The 13,196-nt window shown below is 45.2% G+C and overlaps 1 protein-coding gene across 12 annotated transcripts in view; it reads right to left on the bottom strand.

Annotated features, from left to right (window-relative positions):
- Positions 1 to 1,580: 1,580 nt before the first annotated feature.
- The window catches only part of LOC118372067 (von Willebrand factor A domain-containing protein 7-like), a 71,460-nt gene continuing 59,844 nt past the window's right edge, over positions 1,581 to 13,196 (bottom strand). For all 12 annotated transcript variants that reach the window (XM_052508679.1, XM_052508680.1, XM_052508669.1 and 9 more), the window contains exons 14-19: positions 10,587 to 10,679; positions 8,440 to 8,708; positions 7,999 to 8,132; positions 7,650 to 7,809; positions 5,106 to 5,405; positions 1,581 to 2,958 (exon numbers count right to left, since the gene is read on the bottom strand). In XM_052508679.1, the coding sequence (XP_052364639.1) occupies positions 2,557 to 2,958; positions 5,106 to 5,405; positions 7,650 to 7,809; positions 7,999 to 8,132; positions 8,440 to 8,708; positions 10,587 to 10,679 (1,358 nt within the window). In that variant the 3' untranslated portion in view covers positions 1,581 to 2,556. The remainder of the gene's footprint in view (positions 2,959 to 5,105; positions 5,406 to 7,649; positions 7,810 to 7,998; positions 8,133 to 8,439; positions 8,709 to 10,586; positions 10,680 to 13,196) is intronic.

Consider the following 13,196-nt stretch of genomic DNA (forward strand, 5'->3'; position numbering starts at 1 on the left):
CACAAGCGAAGGGAAGAGGTGAGAGGAGGAGAGCGCATAGATGTGAGAAGGAATACAACATGGCTGCTATGAAAGTGAACTATGTGTTCAGGGGTGTATTCATTCAGCCGATTCTGTTGAAAAACGTTTCTTAAATGGAAGCAAATGGAACAAAACGGAGATAAACATACCTGAATTTGTCCAATAGAAAATATTGTTTGCAAATGTTGGACTAATGACAGGGAAAATGTTAGTATCATGTACAGTCGTGGCCAAAAGTTTTGAGAATGACACAAAAATTAATTTTCACAAAGTTTGCTGCTTCAATGTCTTAAGATATTTTTGTCAGTTGTTGCTATGGAATACTGAAGTATAATTGCAAGCATTTCATAAGTGTCAACGGCTTTTATTGAGAATTACATGAAGTTTATGCAAAGAGTCAATATTTGCAGTGTTGACCCTTCTTTTTCAAGACCTCTGCAATCCACGCTGGCATGCTGTCAATTAACTTCTGGGCCACATCCTGACTGGTGGCAGCCCATTGTTGCATAATCAATGCTTGGAGTTTGTCAGAATATGTGGGTTTTTGTTTGTCCACCTGCCTCTTGAGGATTGACCACAAGTTCTCAATGGGATTAAGGTCTGGGGAGTTTCCTGGCCATGGACTCAAAATATCAATGTTTTGTTCCCGAGCCACTTAGTTATCACTTTTGCCTTATGGCAAGGTGCTCCATTATCCTGGAAAAGGCATTGTTCGTCACCAAACTGTTCCTGGATGGTTAGGAGAAGTTGCTCTCGGACGATGTGTTGGTACCATTCTTTATTCTTGGGCAAAATTGTGAGTGAGCCCACTCCCCAGTTCATTTGCATGGCAAAGAGGGACTTTGCAATTAATTGTCATTCATCTGATCACTCTTCATAGCATTCTGGAGTATATGCAAATTGCCGTCATACAAACTGAGGCAGCAGACTTTGTGAAAATTAATATTTGTGTCATTCTCAAAACTTTTGGCCACGACCGTAGTAGCCTAAACCTATCGCTGTTACATGAACTGGGTGAATGAAATATGAATGACAGTTATCAAATATGTTGTAATAGAAATAAGGCATCGTCTTAAACGTCATTGACCGCCACTGGTTTGTAACCCAAACTGTTTGGACGCTACAAATGTTTTCGTGAGAAGACCGATTTTTGGGATGTCTGCTGGTCTGAAAAACACCCCTGTAGGTGTTACCTTCCACCACACATGAGGACATTGGCAGATTGAGAAGCAGACCACGCAAAAAACACATATCTTTAGTTTAAACAGATGGATTTTGATGGGGATTTCTTCATTATGCCACTTATGCTGCTGCTCCCTTAGGGTGGGATGTGTGCATGTCAAAGCATCATTTACTCTAAGCTGTGTCCTAAACTGTGTCCTAAACTGTGTCCTAAACTGTGTCCTAAACTGTGTCCTAAACTGTGTCCTGAGCACTAAACTACTAGCCTAGTCAAGCAGACTGACCACTATTTAGTTTCACTGATATGTGAAATCAGAATTCACATTGCTACTAAACTACCTCAGGTTATTTGTTTTGTTATAATACAGAGTCAGTAGGAAAGCAGAGATGTTTTATTCATGACAGATGTAAACTAAAGACTTACATTATATTACAAAAATGAAAACATCTTACATTGCAAATGACACGTTGAGAAAGTGCCTAGAGAGAGAGAGACTGTTGGCAGTTTGTTACAAAAGGGACATTCATTTTCACTGTGGCTTTGGCCATGTTTCAGGCTGACTACCTTGCAGACGCCTGCCAGAGTTCACACATCACATAGCAATCTGATGCATCATTTAGCATTAAGAGGCAGTGTCAGGAAGGCAGAGTTCACACGTGGATAGGTGTTTCAACAGATCAGCTTCCCACATCACATAGCAATCTGATGCATCATTTAGCATTAAGAGGCAGTGTCAGGAAGGCAGAGTTCACACGTGGATAGGTGTTTCAACAGATCAGCTTCCCACATCACATAGCAATCTGATGCATCATTTCACCGACAATGATGCATCACGCAAAGCAGTTGTTGATGCAATGCAATGTCTGCAATATGGTCGGCCTGGAACGTAACCGTTAACATTAAGAGGCAGTGTCGGGAAGGCAGTCAACACATGAGCCTTACCCTATTACCTTAACCAAGTGGGAAGGTGGCATTTACCACAAAAGACAAAGGAAAATCCACTTGAATGCCCCTCCAACTGGTCTAGTCTATCACCCCTGAGCTACAACTTCTCCCAAATGCTGACCTCTGATGTCACCTGCTAAGGAAATTAACTCAATAACAGTATTTTCAGCAGTTAAATGCAACGAAACCTTATTAAAAGCAATCTATTTATCTATCGATCTAATCTGATATGGCTTTTGAAAACTATAATTAGTTGACAAGCATGATGGCTGTACTTTGTGTTTATGTTTGTCTCAGCTGGTTGGCCATGAGCCAAATCAGTGTTTCCCAACAAGTTCTAAGCATGTGAATGCACTTCACAACGTTTAAATGACAGATTCCCACTTGGTTATGAATGCAGCATTAGATCAGATAAGTAGGTCTCTGAGGGATGTAGTGAAGAGGGCAGAGACCAGCAGACACACCAACAGTGGGAGGGACAGAGCGATGGAGGGCGGTCCTGCGTTGCGGACGATGGAAAACCGACAGGTGCCGACATTCATGGCTTTGTCCACCGCCACCAGCTCCACGGTCAGAGAGCAGCACGAAGCGTTGAACGTTGCTGCAACAACCGTCTGCTTCAGATCCGTGTGGGTGAGGCTGCCTGCGCCCTGGAGGTGTGTGAGGCTGGTGATGCCCGTGCCATTGACACCGTCTGTCAGGTTGGCAGAGAGCTGCCAGAAGGCGGAGCTGCAGGCTGCTGGGTCAGCTGGGCAGTCGACCACCGAGACGCTGACCACCTCACACTGGGGAGGGGTGACATCTGTCACCTGCAATGGGGGGGGGAGATTAAGTGATGAGGAGAAAGAGAGACTTGGGTTCTATCAGTCTAATTCTGGCCCAGAGATTTGGTAGCACTTTCTCTGACCACCAGAGTACTTGTGCGGCTGAGCTTCAACACTCTTAAAGAGGAGCTGAACTCAAAAAAATACTTACTTGGTTGAAAATGGCCTACAAGGCATCACTATTAGTCAAATACATGTTTTATTAAACAATATATACATATTATTTAACTAGGTAAGTCAGTTAAGAACAAATTCTTATTTACAATGACGCCTTGTCCAGATATCTTTTTTGGCAATTTGCATAGAAAATAGATGCCTGCTACAGTGCGTTTCCACTGAAGGTCTTGTCAATAAAAAAAGATGGACGGAATGACGTCACACCTACAACAACTTTTTTGCTAAAAACCTAGTGTTGGTTAAAATAATAAAGTAGTTGAGTTGATCCATTTAGGGAAATGGATGAATGAACTGCAGACAGCCTGTTTGCCCTCCCACCTATCTGGTTCATGTCTCAGGGAGCCTGCAAACGCCTGCATGGACAGAATGCAAGAATTGACTCATATCTGGCATATTCTAATCATTCTAATGTGCCAACGTGTCGCCACAGTCAGCGCCATGATGAAACTTGCACTCTAGTAGATCTGAAATAGTTGGATGTTGAAACTTGTATCCAGCCAATCAGAAAATCAAGGCGAAGCAATTCAGGGATTCTGGAAAGTCAGGACAAGTATCCTGCAAAGAAACATTATTTTTTATAGTTGAAATATAGATTTAGCAAGCTGTTAGAATCACATGCCCTGCATACCTTCACAATTATTATTCATTTTGGTCGAATGAACCTGGATCAATAGAACTCGCCTATTGACTACAAAGTGTAAATAGGATCATTTTGGTCATAGAGTCAGTTTTGATCAAAACAGAGATGAGTAATTGAGGTCATGGCTTTTTACCTGAGGGTTGGGTTTTGATTTCAAATCTCTAGCCTACACGGGACCACTGCCAGGCACAGTCTAATCACAGTTGACACTAATTATACAGAGTACAGGTGCCAGTTGTGCTGCCGCACAATTATTTCACAGCCGATCTAACCATTAGCATGCAGAGCTTTGGAATTGTTCATACAACAATCTATTGTCACAAATGCTTTCTGTTGAAAGAATTTGTTTTTTAAATTAATTTAAAAAAATAAAAGGCTTGTAATTTTCTCCAACTCAAACATCTTCACATTCGTGAGCTACGGTTAGCATCAAACAACTTTCATCAGAGATATGGATATATGATGATGCTTATGTCTCCGCCCTAACAATGAGATTCTTTGTCCACGAAACAGAACGGCGGGCTGTCAAGCACCTGCCATTTACAGGTTTTGGTTCCTCCATTTATGTTACGAGGTTGGACTTTAGCACACTAGCACGGTTAGCAGTGTGCTTAAGGTTAAGATATATTATGTTAGGAAGATAAATTGTAGAAATTGGCAGAGTTTATGACTTTGTGGCTGTGGTAACTTGTGACGACCAGACACAACTCCGATACAAAGTGTTTTTTCTCAAAGTTGCAGAGATGTCACATGTCCTACTTATAACAGTACACTCATAAACTAATCACTGTAAAACTTAGAGTAGATCAAATAAGCCACATGTAGCAAATAAGCCATTACATTTTCTGTTAATCAAATTCAACACTTATTGACCTCCATACAAAAACTCCTAAATTGGTGAGTGAACACAACAAAAACCGCCACCTGCCAGAGTAAACAGATTTTGGGACCAGTTATCCCTCTCTTCACCTCTTTCTCTTTGATTACGCTCAGCGCACGGGATTCTTGACCAAACACATCACGCGGTTGCCAAGCAATTCGTCACCCAATGTACTGTGGCCTGTTTGAGACTGTGACTCGAGGGACAAACAACAATTGCTGTCAGGATACGATATAGCGAACACAACACACCCACATTGAGCCACACCCCCAGGTGGCTCCTTAATTGGGGAGGACGGCTCATAGTAATGGCTGGAACGATATCAAACACGTCGTTTCTATGGTTTCCATGTATTTGACAACATTCCATTCACTCAATTTCAGCCACTGTTATGAGCCGTCCTCCCCTCACCAGCCTCCTCTGATGCCAGGTTACCTTGGTGGTGTATAGACAGGTGCCGACATTCATGGCTTTGTCCACCGCCACCAGCTCCACTGTCAGAGAGCAGCACGAAGCGTTGAATGTTGCTGCAACAACCGTCTGCTTCAGATCCGTGTGGGTGAGGCTGCCTGCTCCCTGGCGGTGTTTGAGGCTGGTGATGCCCGTGCCATTGACGCCGTCTGTCAGGTTGGCAGAGAGCTGCCAGAAGGCAGAGTTACAGAATGCTGGGTCAGCTGGGCAGTCGACCGATGAGACAATGACCACCTCACACTGGGGAGGGGTGAAATCTGTCACCTGCAGAAAAGAGAGAGAGAGAGTGAGTAATCATGGTGAAGAGGGAGAAGAGATGAGGAAAGGAGGCTATTTAGAAGTGGACGGGCCCATACAGTGGAGATGGGCCCATACGGTGGAGACGGGCCCATACAGTGGAGACGGGCCCATACGGTGGAGAGCCCAAAGACCGTGCCCCAGGACGACCTGACATGATGACTCCTTGCTGTCCCCAGTCCACCTGACTGTGCTGCTGCTCCAGTTTCAACTGTTCTGCCTTATTATTATTCGACCATGCTGGTCATTTATGAACATTTGAACATCTTGGCCATGTTCTGTTATAATCTCCACCCGGCACAGCCAGAAGAGGACTGGCCACCCCACATAGCCTGGTTCCTCTCTAGGTTTCTTCCTAGGTTTTGGCCTTTCTAGGGAGTTTTTCCTAGCCACCGTGCTTCTACACCTGCATTGCTTGCTGTTTGGGGTTTTAGGCTGGGTTTCTGTACAGCACTTTGAGATATCAGCTGATGTACGAAGGGATATATAAATAAATTTGATTTGATTTGAGACGGGCCCATACGGTGGAGACGGGCCCATACGGTGGAGACGGGCCCATAGAGTGGAGACGGGCCCATAGAGTGGAGACGGGCCCATAGAGTGGAGACGGCCCATAGAGTGGAGATGGCCCATAGAGTGGAGATGGCCCATAGAGTGGAGATGGCCCATAGAGTGGAGATGGCCCATAGAGTGGAGATGGCCCATAGAGTGGAGATGTCCCATAGAGTGGAGACGGGCCCATAGAGTGGAGACGGGCCCATAGAGTGGAGACGGCCCATAGAGTGGAGACGGGCCCATAGAGTGGAGACGGGCCCATAGAGTGGAGACGGCCCATAGAGTGGAGACGGCCCATAGAGTGGAGACGGGCCCATAGAGTGGAGACGGCCCATAGAGTGGAGACGGGCCCATAGAGTGGAGACGGGCCCATAGAGTGGAGACGGCCCATAGAGTGGAGATGGCCCATAGAGTGGAGATGGCCCATAGAGTGGAGACGGGCCCATAGAGTGGAGACGGGCCCATAGAGTGGAGACGGCCCATAGAGTGGAGATGGCCCATAGAGTGGAGATGGCCCATAGAGTGGAGATGGCCCATAGAGTGGAGATGGCCCATAGAGTGGAGACGGCCCATAGAGTGGAGACGGGCCCATAGAGTGGAGACGGCCCATAGAGTGGAGACGGGCCCATAGAGTGGAGACGGGCCCATAGAGTGGAGACGGGCCCATAGAGTGGAGATGGCCCATAGAGTGGAGACGGGCCCATAGAGTGGAGACGGGCCCATAGAGTGGAGACGGCCCATAGAGTGGAGATGGCCCATAGAGTGGAGATGGCCCATAGAGTGGAGATGGCCCATAGAGTGGAGATGGCCCATAGAGTGGGCCCATAGATGACGGGCCCATAGAGTGGAGACGGCCCATGTGGAGACGGGCCCATAGAGTGGAGACGGGCCCATAGAGTGGAGACGGCCCATAGAGTGGAGATGGCCCATAGAGTGGAGATGGCCCATAGAGTGGAGATGGCCCATAGAGTGGAGATGGCCCATAGAGTGGAGATGGCCCATATAGTGGAGACGGGCCCATAGAGTGGAGACGGGCCCATATAGTGGAGACAGACCTTATAGGCCTGTCAGCTCTCTAGTGTATCTTTATATATCCACATTCTAGCATATCTACTAAATCTATTTGTATATACACTGAGTGTACAAAACATTAAGAACACCTTCCTAATATTACGCCCCCCCATGTACTCTACAAGGTGTTGAAAGTGTTCCACAGGGATGCTGGCCCATGTTGACTCCAATGCTTCCCACAGTTGTGTCAAGGTGGCTGGATGTCCTTTGGGTGGTGGACCATTCTTGATACACACAGGAAACTGTTGAGCGTAAAAAACCCAGCAGCATTGCAGTTTTTGACACAAACCAATGCGCCTGGCACCTACTACCATAACCCACTCATAGGCACTTAAATATTTTGTCTCCACCCTCTGAACGACACACATACACAATCCATGTCTCAATTGTCTCAAGGCTTATGAGTCCTTCTAACCTGTCTCCTCCCCTTCATTTACACTGATTGAAGTCGATTTAACAAGTGACATCAATAAGGGATCATAGCTTTCACCTTGATTCATCTGCTCAGTCTATATCATGGAAATACCAGGTGTTCTTAATGTTTTTTTACACTCAGTGTAGATATATCTACATATCTGAGGTTACCTTGGTGACGACAGAGAGGCGCAGGACGGCGTAGTTGGAGTCGGACGCCCCGGGGGCCACAGCCTCGATGGTCAGGGTGACGTCTGTTCCTGAGGGGGTGTTGGCGGGCACCGTGATGGTCAGTTCACCGGTGGCGTTTCCTCCGGTGGTCACAGCGATGCTGATAAGTTAGCAGAGGCAATGGGTTAGCATTAAGTGTCAATACAAGTGATGCCAAGAGAGGACAATAATTAGTCATGTTGAGTCATTTTGCCAGCATAGAGAAGCTGTTTTTGAACAGATAACCATACAAAAGACCATACAAACAGATCTGGGACCAGTCTCAGGATATTCCAGCCCTGATCCCTACCTGCCAGGGACGTTCATTTTGAAGTCTCGGTCGTTTCTGGCACTGATTTTGTAGCTGCCTCCAGTGGCGTCGGTCATGACGGTGAAGGGAAGGGTGAAGGGTTTACCAGGCTCCATGCTTCTGTCCACCACGGCCTGAGAAGACAAGAAGAACAAGAAAGAGGAATTGTTGAGTAGTTGTTGTGAGGTCCACTTTTTTAAATGTGCAGTTTGTTTGTTGGCTCATTTACAGAGACACATTTCTGTGCTTAGAAAGTCCATGTTGTAATTTGTAAGTAGCCCCACAGTACTACATGTTTAGGGAGTAATAGTCAGTCACGTTTTTCTTTCTGATATGGTCTATAATTGTCTATGACCATGGTTTTTGTCTAACACTATCCCAACATGCAGTATAGACTCCTTCACCATTTACAAATGAAAGGCATTTTCAATGTAAACTTACCTTGATGGTAACCTTGGAGACGGACATCTGAGTGGTGGACTGTCTCTGGAACACGGTAGAGGAGACCACATCTGTCCCGTTCAGCAGCACCACAAACTCCCCCGCAGGGACCTTGGTTACCGTAACTAGGAACTCCCCGTTGCCCATGTCTTCCAGGGCCCCACTTACGAGCTCTGACCCTGACACTGTCACCAAGACAACGTTGGCCACCTTGACAGAGGCTGGGCCCTTTCTGCCCAACACTGATACCAACAGCATGGCAGGCATACCTGGGAGAAGGAGAGAAGAGAGGAGGAACGGAGGGAAAGAGAGGGAGAGAGAGAGAGGAGGACGAGTGTAGGGGTAGGGAGAGAGAGAGAGAGGAGGACGAGTGTAGGGGTAGGGAGAGAAAAAGAGGGATAGAGAGAGAGGAGGATGAGTGTAGGGGTAGGGAGAGAAAAAGAGGGAGAGAGAGAGAGGAGGACGAGTGTAGGGGTAGGGAGAGAAAAAGAGGGAGAGAGAGAGAGGAGGACGAGTGTAGGGGTAGGGAGAGAAAAAGAGGGAGAGAGAGAGAGGAGGACGAGTGTAGGGGTAGGGAGAGAAAAAGAGGGAGAGAGAGAGAGGATTTGGCTAAAAATACTTGAATCAGTCATAGAGCCCATTGCCCTTTATGGTTGTGAGGTCTGGGGTCCGCTCACCAACCAAGACTTCACAAAATGGGACAAACACCAAATTGAGACTCTGCACGCAGAATTCTGCAAAAATATCCTCCGTGTACAACGTAAAACACCAAATAATGCATGCAGAGCAGAATTAGGCCGATACCCACTAATTATCAAAATCCATAAAAGAGCCATTAAATTCTACAACCACCTAAAAGGAAGCGATTCACAAACCTTCCATAACAAAGCCATCACCTACAGAGAGATGAACCTGGAGAAGAGTCCCCTAAGCAAGCTGGTCCTGGGGCTCTGTTCACAAACACAAGCACACCCTACAGAGCCCCAGGACAACAGCACAATTAGACCCAACCAAATCGTGAGAAAACAAAAAGATAATTACTTAACACATTGGAAAGAATTAACAAAAAAACAGAGCAAACTAGAATGCTATTTGGCCCTAAACAGAGAGTACACAGCGGCAGAATACCTGACCACTGTGACTGACCCAAAATTAAGGAAAGCTTTGACTATGTACAGACTCAGTGAGCATAGCCTTGCAATTGAGAAAGGCCGCCGTAGACAGACATGGCTCTCAAGAGAAGACAGGCTATGTGCTCACTGCCCACAAAATGAGGTGGAAACTGAGCTGCACTTCCTAACCTCCTGCCCAATGTATGACCATATTAGAGAGACATATTTCCCCCAGATCACACAGATTCACAAAGAATTCGAAAACAAATCCAATTTTGATAAACTCCCATATCTACTGGGTGAAATTCCACAGTGTGCCATCACAGCAGCAAGATTTGTGACCTGTTGCCACGAGAAAAGGGCAACCAGTGAAGAACAAACACCATTGTAAATACAACCCATATTTATGCTTATTTATTTTATCTTGTGTCCTTTAACTATTTGTACATTGTATATATATATATATATATATATAATATGACATGTGTAATGTCTTTACTGTTTTGAAAGTTCTGTATGTGTAATGTTAACTGTTAATTTTTGTTGTTTTTCACTTTATATATTCACTTTGTATGTTGTCTACCTCACTTGCTTTGGCAATGTTAACACATGTTTCCCATGCCAATAAAGCCCTTGAATTGAATTGAGAGAGAAGGAAAATGATCTTGAAGGGTGTGGCTATGTAACTGTTGACATCAATTATTACAAATTACAATTAATGGCTTTTTATGACTTTGATTAAGTCGGCTTTATAAATGAACATAATGCATTGTTTTGACCAACACAACATCAAAGCGGGTCAGCCTACTTTCTGATAGAGAATGCAGCGATGCAAAACCTCTCGCCAGTGAGAAAAACGATGTGCGCAATGATCATAATGATCGCAAAGATCAAGCCTCTAACGGCTTTAATGAAGTGGCAGCTGCATTCATGTAGATGATGTCGCCATGATGTCGCCTTAGTAAAATTGTGATTGACAGATTACCTGCTTGATATGGTAATGATGATGATTAAGATGATGTTGTAGTGATTTACCTGCTTTTGGACGGCCAGAGATGAGGGCGTATCCTGGATGAGGTCCCTCGAAGGTCTCCACAAAGTCATAAATGAAGGCAATGGTACTCTGACCTGGACACACACACACACACACACACACACACACACACACACACACACACACACACACACACACACACACACACACACACACACACACACACACACACACACACACACACACACACACACACACACACACACACACACACACACACACACACGCACGCACACTCAGTCAGGGCTGTATTCTCTCCCTTCTCTTATGGCTCTAACAGACCTGGGGTGAAATACTTTTTGACATATTTGTACATGATTTAAAATAGTTATGGTTAGGGTTAGGTAATGAGTTAGCTAAAAGGGTTAAGGTAAGGGGAAGCGTTAGCTAACATGCTAAGTAGTTGCAAAGTTGCTAATTAGCTCAAATTGTTCTGGTGAGTTATGAACAAGCAACCTTTGGGATGCGAGACGATTGCGTAATACACCCACCCATCCACCACGACCAAACATTTTTTCACTTATAATTCACTGTATCACAATTCCAGTGGGTCAGAAGTTTACATACACTAAGTTGACTGTGCCTTTAAACAGCTTGGAAAATTCCAGAAAAATATGTCATGGCTTTAGAAGCTTCTTATAGGCTAACTGACATCATTTGAGTCATTTGGAGTTGTACCTGTGGATGTATTTCAAAGCCTACCTTCAAACCCAGCACCTCTTTGGTTGACATTATGGGAAAATCAAAAGAAATCAGCCAAGACCTCAGAAAACAATTCTAGACATCCACAAGTCTGGTTCATTATTGGGAGAAATTTCCAAACACCTGAAGGTACCAAGTTAATCTATACAAACAACAGTACGCAAGTATAAACACCATGGGACCACGCAGCCGTCATACCGCTCAGGAGGGAGGCACGTTCTGTCATCTAGAGATAAACGTACTTTGGTGCGAAAGGTGCAAATCAATTCCAGAACAACAGTAAAGGACATTGTGAAGATGCTGGAGGAAACAGGTACAAACGTACCTATATCCACAGTAAAACGAGTCCTATATCGATATAACCTGAAAGGCCGCTCAGCAAGGAAGAAGCCACTGCTCAAAAACCGCCATAAAAAAGCCAGACTATGGTCTTGGGCTTGTAGTAGATTGTTTAACAGGTGGCAGACAATGTGAGAAGGCTTGTGAACTATATTTCCATTGTATCTGAAAGGAGGAGGGACATTTATTATGAAATGAGTGGTATATAAACCAATGTACATGGTATTATGACCAGAGCTCTCATAAATAAACATTCCTGACTATTGTAGCTGGGCCTCCGTCTGATTCATTACAACCAGTTTCCTACAAATTCTGGGTATCAGGCTGAGTAATCAATTCAAATTGGGTTTATGAACACTGAGAACTTAATTCTCTTGACATTACCTCGACTAACCTTTACCCCTGAAAATTGACTCGGAACCAGTTTTTTTCTTGCTTTTTATTACTTACTTTTTAAAACTGAATGGTTGGTTAAGGGCTCATGAGTAAGCATTTTACGGTAAGGTCTACCTACACCTGTTGTAAACTCAGCAAAAATAAAAACATCCTCACTCTTAGCTGCGTTTATTTTCAGAAAACTTAATGTGTAAATATTTGTATGAAGATATCAAGATTCAACAACTGAGACATAAACTGAACAAGTTCCACAGACGTGACGAACAGAAATTGAACAATGTGTCCCTGAAGAAAGTGGGGGTCAAAATCAAAAGTAACTGTCAAGATTTGGTGTGGCCACCAGCTGCATTAAGTACTGATGTGCATCTCCTCCTCATGGACTGCACCAGATTTGCCAGTTCTTGCTGTGAGATGTTACCCCACTCCTCCACCAAGGCACCTGTAAGTTCCCGGACATTTCTGGAGGGAATGGCCATAGGCCTCACCCTCCGATCCAACAGGTCCCAGACTTCTCAATGGAATTGAGACCCGGCTCTTCGCTGGCCATGGCAGAACACTGACATTCCTGTCTTGCAGGAAATCACGCAAAGAACGACTAGTATGGCTGGTGAAATTATCATGCTGGAGGGTCATGTCAGGATGAGCCTGCAGGAAGGGTCCACACGAGGGAGGAGGATATCTTCCCTGTAACGCACAGCGTTGAGATTGCCTGCAATGACAACAAGCTCAATCCGATGATGCTGTAACACACCTCCCCAGACCAACTCCAAATCGATCCCGCTCCAGAGTACAGGCCTCGGTGTAATGGTCATTCCTTTGACGATAGAAGTGAATCCGACCATCATCCCTGGTGAGACAAAACCGTGACTCATCAGTGAAGAGCACTTTTTGCCAGTCCTCAGTCTGGTCCAGCGACGATGGGTTTGTGCCCATAGGCGACGTTGCTGCCGGTGATGTGATGTCTGGTGAGGACCTGCCTTACAACATACCTACAAGCCCTCAGTCCATTCTCTCTCAGCCTATTACGAACAGTCTGAGCACTGATGGAGGGATTATGCGTTCCTGGTGTAACTCAGGCAGTTGTTGTTGCCATCCTGTTTCTGCAGGTGTGATGTTCGGATGTACTGATCCTGTGCAGGTGTTGTTACACGTGG

This window comes from Oncorhynchus keta, unplaced genomic scaffold (assembly GCF_023373465.1).
Source record: "Oncorhynchus keta strain PuntledgeMale-10-30-2019 unplaced genomic scaffold, Oket_V2 Un_contig_3860_pilon_pilon, whole genome shotgun sequence".
Classification (NCBI taxonomy): domain Eukaryota; kingdom Metazoa; phylum Chordata; class Actinopteri; order Salmoniformes; family Salmonidae; genus Oncorhynchus; species Oncorhynchus keta.